This window comes from Acinonyx jubatus, chromosome C2 (genome assembly GCF_027475565.1).
Source record: "Acinonyx jubatus isolate Ajub_Pintada_27869175 chromosome C2, VMU_Ajub_asm_v1.0, whole genome shotgun sequence".
In the NCBI taxonomy this organism is placed as follows: Eukaryota; Metazoa; Chordata; class Mammalia; order Carnivora; family Felidae; genus Acinonyx; species Acinonyx jubatus.
In genome coordinates this window covers 96,836,731-96,862,106 of record NC_069384.1, presented here as the reverse complement: position 1 = coordinate 96,862,106, position 25,376 = coordinate 96,836,731, and the positions used below count along the sequence as shown (strand labels likewise).

At 37.6% G+C, this 25,376-nt stretch overlaps 1 protein-coding gene across 1 annotated transcript in view; it reads right to left on the bottom strand.

The window, feature by feature from the left end:
• Positions 1-4,025: 4,025 nt before the first annotated feature.
• The window catches only part of SERPINI2 (serpin family I member 2), a 34,009-nt gene continuing 12,658 nt past the window's right edge, over positions 4,026-25,376 (bottom strand). The window contains exons 6-9 of the mRNA XM_015088585.3: positions 15,988-16,085; positions 12,028-12,114; positions 8,878-8,967; positions 4,026-4,289 (exon numbers count right to left, since the gene is read on the bottom strand). Coding sequence (XP_014944071.1) covers positions 4,213-4,289; positions 8,878-8,967; positions 12,028-12,114; positions 15,988-16,085 — 352 coding nt within the window. The 3' untranslated portion in view covers positions 4,026-4,212. The remainder of the gene's footprint in view (positions 4,290-8,877; positions 8,968-12,027; positions 12,115-15,987; positions 16,086-25,376) is intronic.

The window sequence follows — 25,376 nt, the reverse complement described above, 5'->3', positions numbered from 1 at the left end:
AGCTTGCTTGGGATTCTCTCTTTCTCTCTCTCTCATTCTCCCTGCCCCTCCTCTCTCCCTCAAAACTAAATAAATAAGCTTTAAAAAATCACCAGATACAGGTCTCTGCCACAAGAGTAAAATGTTTTATATGTATTCTGTTTTTAAAAATTGAATCTCGGGGCGCCTGGGTGGCTCAGTCGGTTGAGCATCCGACTTCGGCTCAGGTCATGATCTCACAGTCTGTGAGTTCAAGCCCTGCATCGAGCTCTGTGCTGATGGCTCAGAGCCTGGAGCCTGCTTCCGATTCTGTGTCTCCCTCTCTCTCTGCCCCTTCCCTGCTCATGCTCTGTCTCTCTCTGTCTCAAAAATAAATAAAAACATTAAGAAAAAAAAATTGAATCTCATACCTATAAATAGACAACTGTAAATACATTAAGGACAAGGTAACAGAGCAAGATCCTAGTGAGAGGCACATCCTGGAATTTTTGTTTTATGAAAACTCTAACCACTTGTGGACAATGATGATCAAAAGACATTATTCCAGAAATGTGTCTTCACTGAGAAGTCTAAGATTTACAAACATAGGACTTTGGAATAAAGACTTAAAATAAGATTTGTCCAACCCTTCACTATACTGGTGAGGACATCGAAGCCCCAGAGAATTGAGGTAGGTGACAAGCTAAAAATACAATTTTAGAAAGTGAAAAATGTCTCATCTTTCATTTCCTTTATATTATACCATCAGCATCAAAAAGAGAAAGAAAATAAAACGGGTTTTGACCTCTAGAATTTCAGACTTTATTTAGAGTTGATCACACATGAAGCCAGGAAAAGAGAAATGCAGGGGGGACAACAACAACAACAACAACAACAACAACAGAAACAACAACAACAAAAAACCTGCTTTACAAACAGATTATAGTAGGCCCACTTTTCCATCCTATGCATGGAGTCAGTCTCAGGATCCCCAGCTCAGGGGTCAGCTGCACACTGGGTGTATCTCAATGGTCTGAGTCTATCCAGTGAGAAAATACCTTATTTCCAGAAGTCCAAATCACTGACTTCTAATGAAATCTGCCTAATTTTTCTCTGTGTATTTCAAGTTTTCCAGAGCATTATTATGCAATTTATGAAATTCTATAAATCTCACCCCAAAACAGAAATCTCAGGTCTTTGACCCCTAGGTCCCACTGCCCGATATAGTATACTCTTCACCCTAAAATATACCATGAATTATAACTATGTGAAGTCAAGAAACCCAATTCCAAAGTTCCCCCCAAATACTACTATGGCCATTTTGCCTCAAGGAGGAAAAAAAATGTATATGTGATATGTATGTGATGCATTAGACTTTTTCAAGGGGTATTTATTTGACAATATTTTTATCCTACATAGACTATGGACTGTTGTGAATCTTAGAGATTGTATATAGCTTGGCAAAGAAAATGATTTCATACTTATGTTATTTAATATATATATATTTATATTTTATAAATATGTTCCAGAAATTTCTAACCTTTGTGATATGGACCTATAATAACTACTGAGTTAATTTCCCTGAAGGTAAAGATTACAGGTTTTAATCTTGAAAGTGCTATGGCAACTATGTTTCTTGAACCTGGAAGTGGGGAAAGAGGGGATTTTCAGCTTGAACCCACACCAGAAAGCTACTCCTTCTTCTATAAGGAGCTTAAATGCTCTCCTTTTGAAACCCAAGTAACACCTACCAGATGCAGAGCATGAAATCAGGGAAGAAAAACATTTGACAGTGCAAAATCAGGCTCTATAGGAGGGAACCTGAGGCAGATATTTGGCAGATCTTATTCAAGAAAAGCAAATACATTAGAAACATATTATGAAAATATCTACTTAACTTAAAACTTGGGCAATCAACTTATTACATAGTCTCATTTATAAAACCCTTCTTATTTCCTTACCCTGTTTTATTTGTTCACTGGTTATTGTTTTCTGCCATCAGTAAAATGTCAGCTCCATGAAGGCAGAAACCCCATTAGATTTGTTCACTGGTATATCCCTGGTACCCAGAGCAGTGCCTGGAACAGGGTGGAAGCTCAGTTAATAGTTCTGGAAAGAACAGATCAATCTCCAGAGCAACCTGACATGTTACACATGGAAGAGGATCCTAAGGCTCACACAATCCAAAGGAAACAGGAATGTGGACAGACCTGAAGACAACCACTGTCCTCTAACAGCTTATTACTCTCTTCTTCCTTAATCGAGGAAGCGTATTTTTAAACCAGCTCCGTGATGAGCAACAAATTTGTGGCATATCATTAACATATAGATTAGCATTTACTGTGCTATAGGTTAAGTAAGCTCAAGTTGACAGTCTAGAAAAAGGAACATTGCTTGCAATTATGTTATAGTTTTACGCAATCATAATTAATTATAAAGTTGTCTTCATAATGTCTTGAGTATTGTTCTAGAGTCTTCTGTAGATAGAAACCTAGACTTCGGACACTAGTCAGCACAATGTTTTAGGGGGAAGATCTGTACCACTTGGAAGGACTTATCAAGAAGGGAATATGACTCAGTGATTATGGTCACAAGCTTCTAGTTCAGATACTCTTGTCTTCAAACTTGGAAATACTTTAAAGGCCACCATATTTATTTGCTTTATTTCTGTGACTAATTTATATGCTGGCTTGGAGCCTCAGTTTTCTCATCTGGAACATGGGTAACATTATTCCACAGGGTTTTTAGTATGTTTAACATAATGTAGATAAAATACCTATTTCGGTGCCTAACAGGTGATTAGGCTCAACAATGGGTTGCCATTATCATTAAATTCTCTACCAAGAGCTGCCGAGACAAACAAACAAAAGGACACTTTACAGTATTAACATCAAAATGGAAAAACAATGAAACTTGTTCTAGTAAATCATTGGAATGTAGCATTGTTTTGAATATTTGGATCTGACATTTGAGAGTAGGCAGAGAAAGGGTTCTGCATTTAATCTGTATAGATTACAATCTTGGTCCTAATACATGTCATTCAGTGTTACAAAATCTTGGAAGGTCAGCTTCCCTAAATCACACTAATTTAGCTGCCACTTTCATGCATAGGAAAATTTTATAAAAGTTCTCATTATTTTACTTTCTTATACATGTTTCGAAAATAAATCAGAAGAAAAAAAATTGATATACCCCAAAAGGTATTGAAACAATGGCAAATAGTAAATGTAATACATGGACTTACAATTAAGATTTTTCTCTTTGCTCATTTGTTTCTTAAATTCCACATGTGAGTGAAATCATATGGTATTTGTCTTTCTCTGACTGACGCATTTCACCTGGCATTATACTCTCTAGATCCATCCATGTCATTGCAAATGGCAAGATTTCATTTTTTGTATGGCTGAATAATATTCCTCCACTATCTATATCTATATCTATCTATCTATGTATCTATCTATCTACCTATCTTATGTATAGATATATCTCACATCTTTATCCATTCATTAAAAGAGAGGAAGAAAGAGACAGATAGAGAGAGAGACAAACCAAGAAATAGACTCAACTATAGAGAACAAACTGATAGTGACCAGAAGGGAGGTGAGTGAGGTGATGAGTAAAATAGGTAATGGGGATTAAGGGGTGGATTTGTCATGACCAGCACTGGGTGATGTATGGAATTGTTGAATCACTATTTGAACACCTGAAACTAATACAACTCTGTATGTTAACTAACTGGAATTAAAATAAAAACTGAAAAAAAAACCAAGATTAAGATTAGCAAAATACTTAAAGTGCATCTACAGTCATAGATACTAGATCTCTGTACCTTAAATGGCACCTGGAGAGACACACACCAGGCCCACTCTCTCTCTTGACCTTACTTCTACATGGTCTGGATAACGCTGCTGTGCCTGGAGGTCATATGGTCAGTTTTTGAGGAATAGAGAGACTTTGATATCTGAGATAGAAATTTGAGAGATTGTTCTAACACACTAACATTTTATGTAAGTTCTCCGCTTTTGATTCATATAGGCTTTATAAAACATACAGCAAGACCAGAAACATTAAATGCACAATTTCATTTATTAATAATTTCCCTTATTCATTAGTACATGTCTGTATTAGTACAGATTAATACAGATACAGTTAAAACAGAAAAAAGATGTGTAGGAAGTATTTGCAAGATGATGCTATTTTGCTGATCAACTATTTTTCAGGAATCATCTTATATTCTGAGGCTGTGTTTTTCATTCACAGTGAATCCAAATCTCTTGCCTTCATCTTTTGGGTGTCAGGATTTGTCACCTTTCCCATAAATAAAATTGAGTCTAGGAAAAGAAAAAAAAAACCTAGGAACTACTGGAGAAAAAAGTTGATAATAATTAGTCTTTCTGAATATTTTAACAAACCATTTAATATTTTATTTATCTATAAGATAAATAGACCACGTCGAACAGCGAAACCCTCTCCTTTGTCTAAAATATGTAATTATATAAGTATTAATCATTTTCTGGTAATTTATGAAGTAAATTAACACCGACAACAGCTTGTCATGGAAAATGCATTAGTCCTGTTTTTCATACAGGAAGGCAAAAATAAAGTGACGGAGAGGTATTCTTCTAAATATAGAGACTCGGGCAAACATAATATAATGAAATGGTGACGAGCATGGTGGAGTTTTTAATTTAAGGCATTTGCAGTCATCTTTTTATACATGTAACATAAGTCTTTAAGGTTAAGAGTGCAGCTTCTCAGATGTCTTCCTTCAGCTCAGAATCAAAACTTACTGCAAAAGACAATATTTTCTATTGTCTGGTGCTTTCAAATCCTCACTGGGGTGATATTGTACACAGCACACACGTAAACACCTGAGTCCAGCTGTTCTGTGTTTGCAGGTGAAAGGGAACTAAGAACTAGAGGACAAAGTAGAAATACAAGATGTATCAAAAACCCATTCACCTTTCTTTTAAACTAGGGTAAGATAAGTGGCTTGAATGGATCAGTGCCAAGTGTTGCCTTGACTTTTACGTTCCTTACAGACATATGTAATAAACTACCCTATGATCCAGCAGTAGCACTACTAGGAATTTATCCAAACAGGTGTGCTGATGCACAGGGGCACATGTACCCCAATGTTTATAGCAGTACTTTCAACAATAGCCAAATTATGGAAAGAGCCCAAATGCCCATCAACTGATGGATAAAGAAGATGTGGTTTATATATACAATGGAATACTACTTGGCAATGAGAAAGAATGAAATCCTGCCATTTGCAAGAACGTGGATGGAACTGGAGGGTATTATGCTAAGTGAAATAAGTCAGAGAAAGACAAAGATCATGTTTTCACTCATATGTGGACCTTGAGAAATTTGAAAGAAGACCATGGGGGAAGGGAAGGGGAAAAATAGTTTCAAACAGAGAGGGAGGCAAATCATAAGAGACTCTTGGATACTGAAAACAAACTGAGGGTTGATGGGGGGAGGAGGGGGGGAATGGGTGATGGGCATTGAGGAGGGCACTTGTTGGGATGAGCACTGGGTGTTATATGTAAGTGATGAATCCCGAGACTCTACCACCAAAACCGAGAGCACACTCTATATATACTGTATGTCAGCTAACTTGAAAATAAATTACATAGAGAGAGAGAGAGAGAGAGAGAGAGAAGAAAACAAATAAATGTGAATTTCAAAAGTGATAAAATAAATTTTACATAAGTTTAAAGCTAATGAAAATTATACTGAAATGTATTTGAAATAATAGAGAGTTTTCATTAACCCTAGTGTTCAGTCCAAAGACAGTCACTCTTAGTAGAGCCAGTAACATGGAGATAGACATAATCTCCAGCAGATTTTTTCTTTTTATGATTATAATCAATAATACTTTGCCTCAAAAATCTCAAAATAACTCCAATAAAAAGAAAACAAATACTCCTGTTTTTCAAATAGATGGAGACACATAAATAACTTTCCCAGGATTTTGTGACAATAGGAATCAGCAACGATGGTTGTATCTTTATAACTCTACAGCATTAAAATGCTTATTGGAATTGTTTAGATATTTTTAAAGTCACTTTTATGGAAACTAACCTCATAATTGAAGACAATTGTTTAAAATTTTAAATGCTCAGAAGCAGAAGACATTACATAAAAGCCATTTGTCCTAGCCTTTCTATCTGTTTCTTTGACCACGGAGAACCACAGTTTGAATGGAGTCCATATGCAGTCACCTATCTACTCTCCACTAAACTGGATGGATTAGCAAACTCTTCCTGGACATAACAGGAATGGATCTAGAGATAGGCTGAAACAGAAATTATTGTTTCCATTTTTCTCTACAGTCCCCCTTCTCAAAGAGGTGTCCCCCATATTTAAGCAATATATTCATTCATCTCCATCAGATAGAAACAACTTTTACCACCTAATACTAAGTACAATAGCATAACCAAAGCCAGAAGAAGGATTTCTTAATAGATACCCTTCAGTCTGCTTCTTTAAACACAAAACCTGAAAAAATTTTAAATACACTATATATATTTTATTGTGTGTGGAGTACTGTCAGTTCCAGAATCATCATTCACTCTCTAAGAAATGGCACATTTGTGTAGCCTCTTTCACAGTTTTCTTCTGAAAGTCTCTAACACTGGCCTACATCCTCAGCCTAAGAGAAGAAAAAGTGTTCTTCGTTTCCCTGCAAGTTTGGCTTAATAGGAGCTTCGGGTGAATATACTGAAATATAAGACAAACATGATAGAAAAATACAAATAATGTTTGTATTTTGCACAAGAGGACTGTTTGAATGAAAGAAAATATTAAATCTAGATAAAAATCGATTTGCACTAAATCTAAAATCATCCATCCCTCATACTTCAGAAATCATCAAATGAATATATTTTATATAAAGTGTAAAGCCACTTAGTAGTTTACTATGCTATGCTAAGGCACCATTTTCATCAACCTCAATGATTTCCTCAGTTCATTTGTGAGAGGAAAATAAATAAATCACTGAATGTATATTGTCTTAACATAATAGCCCAATCTACATTTTATATGGCAACAATTTACAGCCTCCGATGAATGAGTCGCTATTCATTTCAAACAATACTTTAAGGGAGTAACCCTAGTTTAGAAAGTCTCATTACAATAAAGATCAGGAAACAGTAGAAATTGTCATCAAGGTCTGATGGTTAAGCATTATCACAAATAAATAAATAAATAAATAAATAAATAAATAAATAAATGGATTATTTGGGGTTTTGAATTTTCATTGCTGCTTAACAGATAGCAATTACATGGCCTTTGTTCTTCAACTTAGAAAACTGAGAGTCAAACATCATTATTCTAAATTATTTCCTTATGCACTGATGTCCAATGCCGCTCCATTTCTTTCTGTCCTCCATACTTAACAATTACATACTAATTGCAAGAAATTAGAGTTATCCAAAGGTTAAAGATGTATAGATCAAATGACATTCTCAGAATATCTTTTAACAGTGACCCATCCACTGGAATTGAAGTTGTGTTAATGCAATCTCAGCAAATCTAAAACTGCCTCACTGTTTCCAAGATATAACTTTTGAAAGGGTCACTCAGCATTGGTTTCATGGAGCCTAAAAAAAGACACTAGTATATCCTTTAGGGGGTCAATAGTATGAGCACCATCATGAGCTAATCTAACAGATTCAGATCTGAAATTAACTATGTCTCTTTTCCATATAACAATTTATAAAAAGCAACTTTTCCATTTTCCTTCCTTCTTTCATGTATTCAGTCATTCACTCATTTATATTTATTGATTTATTCATAATGAACACTATGTGTCAGGCATAGTGTTAACAGGCTTCACATATTCTTTTACTTAACTCTAGGAGATGAGTACTAATATTCTGTTTAAATGGGAGGTGAAGAAAATATGGCTTAGGAGGTTTAATCGACTTGTCTTACAACTATTAGTTAACAGAGCTGGGACTTGAGCCCACTCTGACACCCACGTTCACACTGTCAGTCTCTAGGGATACTGACATTGTGTGCAGAGCCCTTGGCCAAATACTCCACCTGTTGCCATTGTGTCAAATGCAATCCAATCCGCTACTACCTCTACCTTTTGTAACTATAACTGCATCATCTTTCACCAACAGCCCACATTGGAAATTTGTATATATTTGCATATATTTGCATATATGTGACCTCTCCCTCCCACTCAGAGCCCATAGCTAGTCACTTCTTTGGGAATCTACCTCTGAAACCTTCGCAACTGTGCAACTCCCAATTTCTACTCCTATTGTAACATCACAGAGAGTTACCTTCTGAGACAAACAGGTGCTATTTCCCCTCTGCTGTGTTTCAACTAAATGACCTTAGACAAATTATATAACCTCTCTCTGAGCTTCTGTGTTGTTATTTGTCAAATATCTAAGCTACTGGAATGGTGTTAGCTTTAGAGATGGGGATTTAAAATGGCTACCATATTTAATAGCTGTGTTGGCAGCTATTACTACCACTTTTAGGCCCCTGTCACCTTTAAAATACCTGGTATAAAAGAGGTACTCCACAAATAGCCACTGAAGGAATAAATTTAAAAATTGCAATAAACTTAATAAATTGAAGGAATAAATGATTTCAGATATATAGATTACAAATAACAGCTAGGGGCGCCTGCGTGGCTCAGTCAGTTAAGCACTCTACTCGACTCTTAATTTTGGCCCAAGTCATGCATGATCTCACCGTTCATGAGATCCAGCCCCATATCAGTCTCTGTGCTGATTGTCTCTCTCCCTCTTTCTCTGCCTTTCCCTGTCTCGGGCACATTCTCTCTCTCTCTCAAAATAAATAAATAAACTTAAAATAAAAACTAAATAGCAGCAAGAACTGGGTCTGTTTAACATAAGCAGTTGCCCCAGAGAATTCTCAAAAAGGTACCTGTTGGGCTATTCTTCACAATAAACAGAAATGGACGATTTGCTGTAAATTGGTTTTGAGCCAGACTCATGATCACAGGGATGTTCATGCCTATGAAACAGAGACAACAGTTATTTAGATGTTCACATTAAAAGATGAGTAAAGAAAATATATCCATAATACTTTTTTGTAAACAGGAAAAGTCATTTTGTTTCAGGAGTTAACGTGTAGAAAAATAACCATTTTCAAAATACAGGGAAATTTAGAATAAATTTAAAAATCAAAGAGCAGAAGAACAAATATTGGATTATTCATGGAATTATTCTCACTTCACATTTATGTTCAATGAAGAAGAAAGCCAGATTCTTGATTCAATTTAGTGAAAGCAGCTGAAAATTTTCTTCTTTTAAACAGTAATTTTCCACTCACTTTTTATTTACATTATATGATTTATTCTTATAATGTTTTAACTCTTAATTCCTATCCAGATATGTCTGCACTTTATTTTTGTTGTTCAGGCTTGTGGTAATTGCATCTGCATTCAAATTTATTCCTTTTTTAACTTTTCCAAAATCATTCTGTGGGCTCAGAGCTCTTAGGCTTTGTACTGTGAATGAGTATGGGATTTTTATTATATGATTAGAAACAGAGATTTGCTGCCTTTAATTATTATTTACTATAATAATGTATATCAGGCGCCTCCATTATAGCATTTGCCAACATTTAGAGTGGATAAATTTAAATGGTTGGATTTTTTTTCCTGTGTCTACACTCAATTCAGATGTGTTCTTTACCAATACCGCAATGATTTCACACAATTTTCTGAGTCATGAAAAAGTCATTAAAAAAATACCACATGAGTGATCAGAATTGGAAAATAATGGTAGAGAAGGAAAAAAATGTATCCTCTACACTGTGACTGGGGTATGCAAATTAAACTGACAAAAGACATTAACAGAAAAAATGGTTCATTTCACATCCCCAGAGAAGCTTCACGGAAAAGAAGTAAATATTCCCAAAAATGTTAGGTTTGAGAGCTAATCTACCTGTTTAACAAACTGTGGAGAAGTGACTAGACCAAAAAAAAAAAAAAAAAAAAAAAAGGAGGGGGGCATGCATGCTTCTGGGGCAATAACTTGTGGGAAGGTAAATACATAGGGGAAATCAACGGTATGAGAGGGTCATTCAGTAAGGTTTGTTATGCAGACTCATTTCAGTGCCAGTTTTCATGTCCTGTGGTAAAGGTTGTTCTTCTCCCAACATGGGAGAGAAGAGAGACACCTTCACAAGGAAACGCACATCCTGCTTTTAGGCAGATCTGGGGAGAGTAGAGAGCTCTTTTTTTATGTGCTGTTTCTCAATTTTCTTCAGCTCAAAACAACTCTTCTGACAAAGTGGCTGATTCTGATGCCCTTCAGAATTAAGTGCAAAATACAAAATGCAAGGCACTCTCCTACCTGAAATATCAAGGCTATGATGCCCAAATTACCAGCAAATACAGGTAATTAAGTATTCAGGCAAATTATGTCTGAATTGATGATAGAATACAAAAAAAGCATAGTCAGTGTCACTCTCGTTCTCACTTGGATGAGTGCTTGAGCTTTTTGCTTGAGCTTTTTTTGTTCTTGAGCATCCACTGAGCAGATACCTGAAAGTCAAAATGCTCACACTTAAACCTATTCTGATGTGTAATACATCAGGGGGCCTGCTGATCCCCGAGTGATCGTTATGGCCTCTTAGAGAACTCTAAACATTAGAAGCCATGGGTGATAGTAGAAAGAGCGCTGAACTTGAAGTCAGGGAACCTGATTAGAGTTCATACTCTGCTGTCAATTAATAGTATGACCATTGGCAAACCAGGTCACGTTGTGGGCCTGTTTCTTCACCAATACAGTGAGAGGATCAGGCGATGATCTGTAAAGACTCTTACGTCAAAACAGCTGGAAAATTTGTCTACATAGGCCAACAACTTCATCCAATGCAACTTATTTCTTTCTCCTATATTGAAATAACCCATCTCTTCCAATCTACGTTCCTTGAGCACAGTAATGCAAAGTCCTTCAGGAGATGACAGAATGGTAGTGGGAGTCTGGTGTGACCCACCCAGATATCAAAATCCATTGGCACTACCTAGCATTACAAATTAACCAAGAAATTAACGACATGGATGTAAATTTACAGAAATTTATCAATAAGACGGTGTAAAGGGTGCATGTCTTTGACATATTGACTACAATCAGAGTAGTCTAAGGAATTAAAACAGGAATTATGAGACATTCATGAAAGTGGCTTTTGCATTTCTAATGAAATTTCCTCCAATGATTTTTGAGTATTACTTGTGTGCAGCCTAGATATTATTTAAAATACCATTATTTCAAGGAAATCCATCAAAAGGAGTGGTTCTCAAATTGTTATGTGTACACACATCACCTAGGGACCTTGGAAAACAAAGATTTTGATTAAGTAGGTCTCAGATGGGGCCTCAGGGTCTGCATCTCTAACAAGTTCCAAGTGATGCTGATGTTGCTGGTCCATGCACTACACTTGGAGTAACAGGTGGCTGGAAGCCACTGTTAAGCAATGGTTCTCAACCTTGGATGCACATTTAAACCACTTAGGGAAACATAAGAAAATGTCAGAGTCTGGACTGCATCTCCAGAGATGCTACTTTAATTATTTTGAGAGGTAGACTGGGCATAGGATTTTAAAAAGCTTTCCAGGTGATTCTAACGTGCAGCTAAGTTTGAGAGCCACTGGAATAGAGATCATGACAAACACCATATTAGAAAAGTAGGGACTTGCCTGGTGTAATAGAAGGATGAAATTAATTCAGTCCCTTAAAAGTAAGCATTACTGGACAATAAGAATTTCTTGTTTGAGCCAGCCTACAGTTTCCTCCACAGGTCCTATCTCCTAATTGGCAGGTAAAATCCCATTTACAAATAAGCAAATATCAGTAGATGGGCCTCATCTCCTAACCAAATCCCTTCCCTTCCCTTTTTTATTAAGCTGCGGCTGCAGAGATGCAAAAATAGCCAATTTCTCTTTTCTTCCTATAATATACTAGACAGCAGGAGGGAAACAGAAGATCTGGGTATGCAGAAACGCCAGTGCTCTAATGTCGCGAATTCTCCCCCGAGTCTTTTCTCGCGACAAAACCATTTGTCCTACCGGTTGATGCCGCAGCTTCGCTCCCATCTTCATTTATCTCAAAAAAAACGTGTTGCATGACTTGGGAAACAAATACCTCGGCTGAATCTGTTGGAAAATAGAAAAATGTATTTAAGGATTAAAATGTCAGAGCCATTACTTATTGGGTCCCATGTTAATTACGTTTTCAAATGAACAAAGAATAGGAAAAAAAAAAACCTTACTCCAAGTTACTTAATTTGCTAGAGATGACGGTGGCTTAGGTTTGGCTCTTACAAAAATGATACGAAGACCCATAGAGAGAGATCAAATTTAGCCCAGATACAAAAGAAAAGACAGAAGAGGATAAGCCTCAAATCAGGTATCCCACTAAGTGAAATATTTGTATGGACAGAAGGTTTTGCCCCCTTAGCTATGGTCTACAGACAAGATGAAAAAGGCTTTTCAGATTTAAATTAATCCCACCCTATGTATTCAACCTCAAAGCCAACTTGCCTTTCAAATTCTGTATTCAGTTTTGATCTGACTTTAAAACAAAATTTACTTTCTTTCAAGACTGGTGAGGCTATGAAAGTCTAAAGAGCTTTTGTGTCATCTGTTACAAAATCACTTCAGAGCTATGCTTTAAAACCTGTCAAATTTCTCAGTGTAAGATAGTGTCTTACAACATTCTGTTCCGGTGTGGATACAAGCTGAGAGAACATGCCCCTCATCTCCCCTTGGTGGAACTGATGTGTGTGTGAAGCGTTTCTGATCTTGTGACCTGCGGGGATAGTCTCCTTGAGAATGGGGAAGTGAAGCCACGAGTTCAGAAGCCATCAGCCATTCCTGCTGTGTCAGGACCACTTAGATCGACAGTGTCCCCCAGAGAGACAACGGAAACATGGTCATGGGTTCAGTTGTGGCCAGAAGGTAAAGGAAGGACCATGGGCCTGGAATCTTGAAGAGAAAGGAGAAAAGAGAGCTTTATCTCTCTTGGGAGAGAAAGCTGATGTGATCACGCAGACTCCACCCAAACCACCAGATTTAGAAGGATTCAGGAAGAAATACCTTACTAACGGTAACCAGCTCTGACAGCTTATGGAAAGGCAGAGCCCCTCAGGTAAGATATAGAAGTCATCAAAGGGATATTTGCATAAAAAATGGCTTCCTAAAAATAAACTCCAAATCGCTTGCGATGTTTCATCTGGGGCCCTGATTACCTCTGCTACCCTCCTCTCCTCAGCCAGTAGCTCCAGCTCAACGTCAGGTATCAAGGCGTTAGCCCTAACTCTCCTGCCTAATGCCCCCTTCAGAATTTTCCTTGACTGGCTCCCTTGATCTTCAGGTCCCCCCAAAGTGTTACTTCCCAATCCAGTATTCCCTTCCCACCCTAAATCTGCTTTTATCTGACCTAATCCCCTTTTATTCCATGATGGTATTTTAGTTAATTCACAGCATCCATCACCTCACTATTTAATTAACTAATTACTTGTTAATTATTCATCAGTAGATGTAGACTTCACTAGAAGAGGAAATCTGTCCATTTCATGCATCCCTAGAAAACTGCCTGGCACGTCATTGGTAGACAATAAATACTTATCAAACAAATAAATCAAAGGATATGAACATGTCCAGTGACAGAGACACATAAGATGGAAAAGAGGGGTCATGCATATCTTGAAATGCAAGAAAGTGGTCTATTAAAAGGTCAGGCAAATAAGCATGTTCTTTCCTAAGGACTACCTAAAATAAGGTAAGATTCACATATGGCGCCCAGAGTAGAGGACCTAGGGCGCCATACCAAGGCAAGAGTGAAGAACAAAAAGCATGTTGAGATGGAGTGGAGAATTTCACCCACTTTAGCACTGGTACCAGATCAAGTGACTCCATGGCTATTAGACTGGGCCTCTGGACTCATGTATCCTGTCTTACCCCAAAGTAGGCCTGATCTTGGGAAAAGAATGGGACCTGACAGATAATAGACAAATAAGGAATCTGGACAAATAAGGAATCTGGACTCTATGAACTCACTGATTTCTCAGGTTTGTAATATTTTTTTCCCTTTTCTATGATAATTCCAACTATGTCTTTGTCAAATTAAGAGGATGAGAACCCTTTTACAGCTTTGCTAGAAAACATCCAAATAAATATTAATGTGCCATTACCCCACTTTTTTTTTTTGTATTGAACATTTATTGAGCATCTACTCTGTGTCAGATGTTGAACGAGGAGATTTACAACCATTCTTTCTTTTTTTTTTTCCTCCACCGGGATTTATGATCTCATTTAACAAATTGGAAAGCTGAGGCTCAGAAAGGTTAAATATTTTACTAAAGGTAACACAAGAAGTAATAACAGTGTGAAGTCAAACATTCATCTCAAGGTTTCCAAAGTAACTGTCTGAAAACATTTCATCCAAAGCTTGTGAATTACATGAGTATAGGATAGTAGCTCTTGTGTAAATATCCCAAGGCACTGGTGTTGGACTGATTCATAGTAGCTTTTAGTGAATGTTTATTGTGCAAATGATATGTAGGGATAGCAGGGAATGTAGTGTTCTCTTAATGTCCAGATGTAGGGCCAGTGGCTATTTTATTTCAGGCAGTAAGACAGAATCCAAGCAGTTAAAGCAACTCAATCAAATAGGCAACTCAGGAGAGAAAGAGAAGAAAGTGTTGGATATTTGTTTTTCTCTATTTAAGGTTATCCTCTTGCACAAATTCTTTTATATAGCATTTTGGAGGTATTTTTGTGATAAATCTGCCTATGAAAGGAAATTTTATAGAAGTCACAAATTGCTGGGGATTTGCAGGGTGAGTGGCTGTTTTAAATGTCTGAGGTACAGCAAGTGAGCTTCTGAAGGCCAGAAAGAAGTTTAACAGGAAGAGGTGCTTGACAAATGGCTTGGTTTATTTTAGGTTGGCAAGGTGGCTGTGTTCCAGGGCACACTTAGATAGCATCGTGTTGCAGTATTTAACGTTCACTGCCTCATTCCTGATGCTGATGAAATTGTCAGAGAAGTCAGATCTATCTGTCAGTGTGAGAACAAGTAGCTAAATCATGTGTGAAGGTAATAATGAACATCTGTCACCAGAGTACCCCACCCACCTCCTCCACCAGGAAAGCTCACTCATTCTGTTCATTTACCCACATAATTGATGAGTGAATAGATTCATGAATACTTCTCCAAAGCCCAGAAATTTACATAGGAATACACAATATTTCCATGTGATGATACAAAACTCCATCAGACAGACAAGCTTGTAAGGCTAGGCCCCTTTTTATAAAACAGAAGACTGAATTTAAAAGCAGGTAAGAAAATGGGGACACATCAGCCCTCTTCGTCCACTTTTTTTTCTTTTTAGCTGGTAATTTTTGAACTCGCAGGTACTGCCAGGACAAGATAAAATAAAAGAGTGTCTTGGGCTTTGTTGTGTGAGTGAGCATCTTAGCCATGTGCAGTTTCCCAGGTGTGAGTTAGCACAAAAGCTCCATCTCCGGGGATGTGTGGTTAGTCTTAAGCTGAAACCGCAAGCTTCAGATTCATTACAATTTCTAGGTTACGTTCATCACCCAGCAGCTTGTGGATGCCTATTTCATGGGCTCCAATATTACCAAATTAACATTTGCAAATTGGTTTATAAGAGTTTTATTAGCTCTGCTTAGATGAGAGACTCAACGTTGTAATTTCCATTATTCTGATAAGGAAATCCAAACAGGGCTGAAATAAAAGCCCCTGTAATACTTTACCTACATAGTTTTATTACAAGCATGGTTAGAAGGCTGAGCGAACATTCCAAAATGCTTTCTGACTTTCATTAAAGAAAATGACTTAAATGCAAAATAAAGTGCTTGTTTACAGACGGCTCAACATGACTATGACATTTAGTTATCATGCATGTGTTTTCTGAGGCCGAATGCTCTTTCAGATCAGTCAGTTAACAGAATTACTAGGAAAACATATTAACATAATAACATAAGACATACTTATCATACTACCTGTTATTCCAGAAAGGTCACAGCCACCACTAAATATCTCAGTTATATTCAAAGAATACAAAGCTTCTTTGAAGTCTAATTTTAGTTCGACTTTAAATCTGTTAAAAAAAAAAATGAAGAGGAAAAGTCTTGAAAAACCATGCACCTTTATGCTACCAAAATGTTTTCTATAAAATGGATGACTTGGAAGAGAATATAATGTGAAATCTTTTGTTTTCATTATCCCAATTGCATTTTCTCATATATAATACCATTTTCCCCGAGCTCTGAGGTTGCTAATAACTTGCTTCCCACATAAATGGTTGGTGAGAAGGGGGAAGAAAATATTATATTTTTTGAAGTTGTAATTATCTAATGAAACAGGGTGAGAGTTCTAAGTTTTCAATTACTTGGCTCCTTCCCTAGAAACGTAAAGTTTCCCTCCAGCAACTACATATACCGTTTTTCACACCATCAAAGATGGCTCCTGGCATACATCCAAAATACTGTGGAAAGGGAGCAGGAACCAACAGCCCTTGGAGAAGACTGTTGGCTACTGAAGTACAGAGAGGCATTAATAATCTATTGTTCTTCCCATCTATTGTCACAGCTGATGTGACTTCCTTCACTTTATGGACACACCTAATGTCTTCCCAACAGGTCCTGTGAAAGGGGTAAAACAGAGAAAGGAAATTAAAGATAAAAATTATAGGAGGAAAAAATTGCTGGCCACTTCTTCCAATGCAGGGCCCTAAGTTAGGACCCTAGCTTCCACTCAAGTCTTCCAACCTCACTTTGCCTGATGTGAAGACCTTAACCAGAGACTCTCAAAGAGTCTCTCAGGCTGATCTGTGATTCCAAGCTAACAGAACACTGAGCCTTACTTTACCATTTCACTAAAAAGGAAGCAAAAAGAAAAGCTAGTACTTACCGACTTTATAGATGCCAGAAGCATCGATGTGCCTTTTAAAACCAGGTTGGAAACTTCATGAAAGAAAAAAACAGGAAGTTCCGTATATGTCTTACATCAGTGAGATTCCGGAGCAAGTCCTGCCTGAGGAGTTCAGTCTGTGAACTGATGGGCATTTGCCCCTGTGCTGTCCAGTTTGGATACAGACAAGGCTGGTCAAGGATGGAATCCTTGCTTAACTAATAGGTAGGCCCATACCAGGAGCTAGAAATTAGCTTGAGCAGTCAGTCCGATTACATCATTGTTTCAGTTGCCAAATATTCAGCAGTCTTTTTAATTATAATTCTTGAAAACAACGAACATGGTATGTCAGAAATTTACCGGGCCTGAATTACATCTTGGTAAAATATTATATACTTTTTGGAAAATATTAACTTATTCAGAGCCCTGAGTATGGGGTACAACATGGGCATTAAAGTCTACTGATAGTGATTTAAAATCAGCTTCTTTCTTTTCGGTTCCAGCTAAGAAAGATAATAGGCAACATGATGGGTTTGAAGTCTTCATTTTTTTTCCTGTTTTTATTACCACGTTCTTTTTGACAACTAAATGGAGGATAGGCATCTAAAAGGTGGAAACTAAATGTTCTGCTTCGCCTAAAAAAAGGCTATTTTTAGTATAATAGCTTTAGGATAATGACAAGAATACTGCACGACTTATTACAACTTTTAATAATGCCTAATTATCAGTGGAGAGTCATTTAAGCTACAGTCCTACCTGCAATATAGCCCAATGAAACCTACAGCAATAGAAACTCATTCAACCGTTTAATAAAAGTATAATCGACAGCCAATTTCTAATTAGCCATAATTACTGGAGCCACGAATAGCCAGGTGTGAAGCAGCACTTCCTTGTGTTAGACACTTAATATAGATTATAGTTTTTAATCTTCACAAAAACCTGAGAAAGTTAGTATTCCCATTAATTAAGAAAGTGGAGGATAGAGGAGGAGGATTTCCAGGCTCGGGTTCAAGATAGGACACAGAGCCGGGATTCAAATTCAGGTCCATTCCAAATCAAAGTTAATGTGCTAACCCACGTTGCCTTCTCATCAAAACATAATTTGAAGTCATAATCTCAATCAATATAGATACAGCATTCATTATGTACCTCTTCCAAATTCTGTGAGTCGTAGTATTTATTTTAGATGTGGTTCATTTCCCCTTTTCCTTGACCCTCATCTAAAATTGTCAAAAGATGCATCTAAAGGAAAAAAAAGAAGCAGCAGCAAAAAGACTGGATAGACAATTAACAATTAAGTAATCATGAAATGAATATTTCAGCAGATGTAAACATTATCTATTTGCTTAAAAGCCAACAGTTACTGCCAGGCAGGAGCACTGGGCTTGAAGCGGTTTAACATAGGTAACAGGTGCAGAAAATGAAGGAAAAAAAATTAGCATTTCCATTTTAAGATGGATCCACTCCTGGTCTGCAGGCCCTAGTGTGGATTGGTGTTGTCCCTTCCTCACCCTTTACACCCAGCACTCTTGGTTATTGACACAAAGCCTTGGATGGGTCTCCCTTGGGGTCCTTATCCTCAACATTTGAAATCCCACTCTTGGCAGTATTGGGCCTAGATTATTATATAAGTACATGGCAGTTTCTGGTCACTTTCTAACCAATCACCTGCAGTATATTTGTGTGTGTGTGTGTGTGTGTATCTATGTGTCTGTGTCTGTGTGTGTCTATGTATGAAATACCCCGTTAATCTCAAGGACTGACCTAAAAATGCCTTCTGTCACATACAAGACATATGTGGACACTGTTTAATGTAAAGTCAAGATTCCAATTGGTATCAGTGTCCAAAAGGTTAAAGTAAGTGAACATTTTGTAATCATTACTGCAGTTAGTCATGACATTTCTATTCTCATATTCAGCTTCATTTACCCTGAGATCACTTTCTTTCACCCATAGAGTTCACATTCACCTGTTTGGAGATCCAAAGCTGGCCAAAGCTGGGACTGATTTCTAGCACAGTAAGAACATACTTCATGTCCTGTGGAAGGTGTTATCTCCTGGGCACTGCCTCTCTACAGCTCATGCTACTCATTGTATCACGGACACTTGCTCTGTTCTGTGCTCTCCCTCATGCTTGCCTACATTACACCTGTTTTCTGACTTTCACAATGTTGGCTCTGCCATGTATTAGCTGTGTAACCACGGGCAAGGCATTCACCTGTTTGTACCTCATCTGTAATGTGCATATGAAAATTGATATTTATCAAATTTATTTGGGGGATTAAATGAGATGTGGTAAAGAGAGGCAGCATCTAGGACAGTGTTGGCACTCCAAGGGATGTTTGATATGTATTAAAATGAGTGAGAATAATAATAAAAATAATAATAGATATTGAGTACTAAAAACATTATAAACAGGATTTCATGTAACCTTCAAAATAACTCTGTGAGGCGTGTATTATCATTGTCCCATTTAACATTTAAAGAAAAATCTTAGGAAAGTTCATTAAAGTTACACAGTAAAACGGTGGCAAAGCTCTTGGTCTTCAGTATTATATTCTGTTTGCCATGATCTCATCTCAACAGTTGCTAAAGATACTGTGAGATGCCACATCAGTCAATATTTTTGAAGAATGATACTTCTCACAAAGAGGTTATTTAGTTATTACTATACTCTTGAATAGAACTGTAGTATTTAACAAGTTTAAAGACCCAGAACACAGAAAATTCATTGACAACTACGAAGCCTCCCCCAAAGAAAACAGATGTATGATGATCCATGCATACATTTGCTAATAGTGTCAAGGGCTTCAAGGACTCTCAGAGTCTACCACAGAACTTTCTAGAAGTCCAAGGTGCCCAGCTAAGGACTGCCACAAAACAATAAGAAATCAGGGGCACCTGGGTGGCTCAGTCGGTTGAGCGTCCGACTTCAACTCAGGTCACGATCTCGCGGTCCGTGAGTTCGAGCCCCGCGTCGGGCTCTGGGCTGATGGCTCAGAGCCTGGAGCCTGCTTCCGATTCTGTGTCTCCCTCTCTCTCTGCCCCTCCCCCGTTCATGCTCTGTCTCTCTCTGTCTCAAAAATAAATAAACGTTAAAAAAGAAAAATTTAAAAAAAAATAAGAAATCAGTCTTCTCATTTTCCTAGTAAGTCAAACTTAGAACCTCAAATCAATCTATTTCTTCTTAACCCAGATCTCATTAGTCAATACTCCACTAAATGTCTTTCTACTTCACCAGTTTTTTGCTGTTCCCAATGAGTCTGTGCCCTTTAAACACTTACTACTTAGTGCCACATATAATTGCAGTGGTTTTTTAACTGATCTTTTGGGCTTCAGTCTTTCCCTCTCTAACACATCTTGAATGTCACTACTCTTCAGATTAAAGGAATAAAAGTTCATTGAACAACTACTGTTTTTCAGATGCACGCTTTGTGCTGAGGTCACAGAAAGGAAATATGCATAGCTCTGACCTCAAGAAGTTTATTGTCCAGTGAGGGAGGTGAAATAATAATGTTAATATAACTGCTATGCAGCAATAAACATGAGATACTCGGAGAAGTTTTCCCAGCAGGGAAATGGGAAGATGTGTTACCTTGAATGGAAAGATCAGAAAAGCTTTCTAAGACCCAAACTTGGTTTTAAGGACCAATAGAAGTTATCCAGAAACATGGGGATGGCAGTGGGAAATAGGGAAAGGGTTCAGACAAGTTATCCAGCATGAACAAAGTCATTGTGACTGCCACATACTCCTCTCTAAAACACTGCCTTCATCATTCCACTATCCTACTTGGAAATTTTCAATAATTCCCCTTTCCATATGGGACTTAACCCTCTTGATTCTTCTCTTTTTTTAAGTTTATTTATTTTGAGGTGGGGGGACAGAGAGAGTGTGTGTGCAAGTGACGGTGGATCAGAGAGAGAGGGAGAGAATCTGTGCTGACAGCACAAAGCCTGATGCAGGGCTCGAACCCATGAACTGTGACATCATGACCTGAGCCAAAGTCGAGTCGGACATTTAGCTGACTGAGCCACCCGGGTGCCCCTCAGTTCTTTTAAAGCCCAGTTCAAGTTCTTCCCTTTCCATAAAGCCCTTTTTTATAACTCCAGTTTCTGGTGCTCCCTTCCTTTCTCTCTCTCTCTCTCTCTCTCTCTCTCTCTCTCTCTCTCTCTCTTTTTTTTCATGAATCCCTTAGTGCTTACTGATTGGACCTTTCTTTTGATATTTACTGTGTACTGCTGTATATTGCTAGTAAATTTCTTGTGCAAATCTTTCCCACTCCATCTAAGTGGTAACCATCTTATCAGTGGGGAACATGTCCATCACTTTGCATCTTTTCCAGTTCCTTGTCCATACTGGGGTCCCAATCAATCTGCTTTTGAACAGGAGATAAAATTTCTAGGAAGTAGCAAACCAATAAAACCATAAGGCTGTAAGACAGTAGTCATAAGAGCTAATTCTGTCTCCCAACACTTAGTTGGATGTTGATCAATTTATTTTTTGAGTGACTCAGTTTCCTTCTCTGTAAAATGCAAGATGTAACCAAGTCAGATTGTAGAACCACAACATTAAGTATTAAAATACTTTAAATTAGGGGCACCTGAGTGGCTTAGTTGGTTGAGCATCTGACACTTGGTTTCAGCTCAGGTCATGATCTCACAATTTCCTGAGTTTGAGCCCCGCATAGGGCTCTGCACTGGCTTTGTGGAATTTGCTAAGAATTCTCATTCATTCTCTCTCTCTCTCTCCCATTCATTCTCTCTCTCTCTCTCTCTTTCTCTTTCTCTTCCCCTCCCCTGCTTGCACTGTCTCTGTCTCTCCCAAAATAAATAAATAAACTTAAAAAATACTTTAAATGCCCTACAAAGTTAAAATGCTATATAAATGAAAGTTACTTCTTCATTTACCTTATTTGCATGTATAAATAATCACTTTTGCCCATACACATAATCATAAAAACATGTTCTCAGAATGTTTCTTATATAGAGAAGATCTGATATATAGAAAGTGTGTGTCAGACTCTTCAATCTGAGGAATTTTGACTGCTATCATGTTTTCAGGATCCTGTATACATTTAGACAAAGCAACATGATTATTTTAGCTGCTATCCAACATGGGGTAATTCTAAAACTAGATATCTGGTATGTTACAAATAATAAACACTAGAAAGCACTCTAGCATTTTTAGTCTATATCTTATTGACCTTGATTCTAAACTAGTCATACATTAAAGAAAAAGAAATGTTTCTTAAATAGTAACTATAATCTAAATAGTCACTCACATGTTCCTAGTGTTACTAACATACAAGCATTCTTACGATTAATTTTTCTCTTGTTGGCATTTACTAAATTTTGCCACCAAAGAGGCTTTTATTTTGTGTTACATTAACAGAACTTAGCATAGTTGGTGTAATGGATTGAACTGTGCCTTCCCCCATTCATATGTTAAAGTCCTATCTCTCAGTACCTCATAGTGTGACCTTACTTAGAAATAGGGTCATTGCAGATACAATTAGTTAGGTCAAGGTCCTAATGGAATAGAGCGGGCCCTTAATCCAATATGATTAGTGTCCTTATTAAAAAGGAGAATGCCATGTGAAGAGAGATGGCATATGACAATAGAGGCAAAGATTGGAATGGTGCATCTATCAGCAGAGGAACACCAAAGATTCTGGATCGCCACCAGAAACTGGGCAGAGAGGCAAGAAAGGATTCCACACAGGGGCGCCTGGGTGGCTCAGTCAGTTAAGAGTCCAACTTCAGCTCAGGTCATGATCTCACAGTTTGTGAGTTCGAGCCCCGCGTCAGGCTCTGTGCTGACAGCTCACAGCCTAGAGCCTGCTTTGGAATCTGTGTCTCCTTCTCTCTCTGCCCCTCCCCCACTTGTTCTCTGTCTCTCAAAAATAAATAAATGTAAAAAAAATTTTTTTTTTAAAAAAGAAAGAAAAAGAAAGGATTCCACAGTCTTGGGGAGGGTGGCTTGGCTGACACCTTGATTTTGGACGTCTAGCCTCCAGAGCTGTGAGAGAATGAATTTCTGTTGTTTTAAGCCACCTAGTTTGTGGTAATTTGTTACAACAGCCCTAGGAAACTAATACAGCTGATTAAACTATTCAGTTTTACTAAAGTCTTTAGTTACCAATTTGAAAGCATAATGGATTCATCCAGATACAAAAGAACCATGGCGCTGAGTAACAAAATCTAAAATTGTCAGTCCACCCTAAAGTATTTACTCAGCCTATATGGTTTTCCCTCTCTGTACTGAACACAGATTTTAAGTGGGTATTTATCTGTTGTGAGGAAATTATTCATTTGGGAGAAAATGTATGTCAGAACTTCCAATCCATGATCTTAGTGCTCAGGAAACTTAATTCAATAAATGTGCCCTCATGGACTAAAATTGTTTGTGAACTTAACAAATAATCAAATCATTCCTTTAATCAATCAGAAGACTCATCCTTTTGTGAAAAGTGAATGCATTTAAGATTTTTTTTTAAATGTTTTATTTATCTTTAAGACAGAGAGAGAGAGCATGAGTGGGGATGGGGCAGAGAGAGAGGGAGACACAGAATCAGAAGTAGGCTCCAGGCTCTGAGCTCCGAGCTGTCAGCACAGAGCCCGACGCGGGGCTCGAACTCACAAACTGTGAGATTGTGACCTGAGCTGAAGTCGGACGCTCAACTGACTGAGCACCCGGGCGCCCCAAAAGTGAACGTATTTTAAATGTAATGTTGTATTAATGTGATTGAATAATTAATAACAAAATTTTCAATATTGTGAATTTAAAACACTCATTTTATTTCTCTAGAGAGGTTTCCAAGAAAATGGTTGATGTTCTATCTTTCATTATGCTGCACATATGGGAAAGTTTCAACAGGATCCTCACAGGGAATGAATTAAAGTGTAATTGGAAAGTTGAATTCTGGTTTTTGAGGTATTTAAAATTAGATAAAGGGAAATAACATAGAATTGGTTTCTTTGAAATTATTTATATAATTTAATTCAACAATATTCATTTAGCACATACTATATACTATGAAATGCTCCAAGGACTATGGAAACCAAAATGACGGAGACATAATCTCCTGTTCCAGAGCTCACATTTTAATAGGATACACAAGAATGTGAGCAAGAGATGGAAATGTAATGTAATAAGTGTTATAATGTAAATTTGTATAAAATGTTCTAGAAATAAAGATAAGGGATGGTTGAGTCTAAGTGAGCATGTTGGGGAAATGTACACTGAAGAGTTGATTGTGAGGGGAAGATGAAGGATGAATGAGAATTTCCTGGGTAGATACCATGGAGAAGGGCCTGCCAGACAGAGGGGACAGGCGTAAGAGAGACTGAGAAGTCAGAGAAGACTTTCTACTTTGGTACTGGCTGGGCAGTGATCTTAACAAAGAAAGAAAAATAGTCATCACTTATTTAACATCTTCTATTTGCCAGACTTTTTGTTATGAATATAATTATGTAATGAGGCACTATAATTGAAACTTTTTTTTTTAATTTTTTTTTTCAACGTTTATTTATTTATTTGGGACAGAGAGAGACAGAGCATGAACGGGGGAGGGGCAGAGAGAGAGGGAGACACAGAATCGGAAACAGGCTCCAGGTTCTGAGCCATCAGCCCAGAGCCTGACGCGGGGCTCGAACTCACGGACCGTGAGATCGTGACCTGGCTGAAGTCGGACGCTTAACCGACTGTGCCACCCAGGCGCCCCTATAATTGAAACTTTAAAAAAAATTTAAAAAAATCTTTGGTGCCTGGAATTTATTTGAGAAAAGGGAGGGAGTACAACTGCCATTTAATGTTTCTGCTTTCATATCACCAAAGATCTACATTCACGTTTAAGACGAAGTGTTTGTTTGGGAAAAGCAACATGATGAAATTTCCATTATGCAAATAGAACCAGTGGGATGGAAATAGTGAAGTTTGAAATGATGAGGGTATAATTTATTCTACATGGTATGAAAAGGTATCCACTGAAAGTCAGAATCTGCTGTTGTCGATTCTGATTATGACTGGGAATCTGGCCTCAGAGATGGGAGAAAATCTGTGTTTCTTTCTGCTGGGAAAAGTTGGAGGACTCCAACTGCTGGGTTGGAGGGAGATGAAAAAGACTCTAGGTGAGGGTGGGTTCTGGTACCATGACAGCAGTAGGCTAAGGTCAGCAATGGACAGGAGAAGACTCCCTGGTTACAAGACATGGCTTGGACTCCAGAACACTCTTCCCTGACACCTGGTTTTTAAATTACTTTCCACCTTAGAAGCCTCTTTTGTTAACATAAAGCTGTCAGTAAAATTTGGCTAAACATTGAAGTTGTTCTTGTATTAGTTTGCCAAGGGCTACCTCAACAAATTACCACAAAGTAGGTGGCTTAAACAACAGAAACTTATTGTTTCATAATTGTAGAGGTCTAAAATTAAGGTGTGGGTAGCATTGGTTCCTTCTGAGGACTGTAAGGGAGAAGTCTG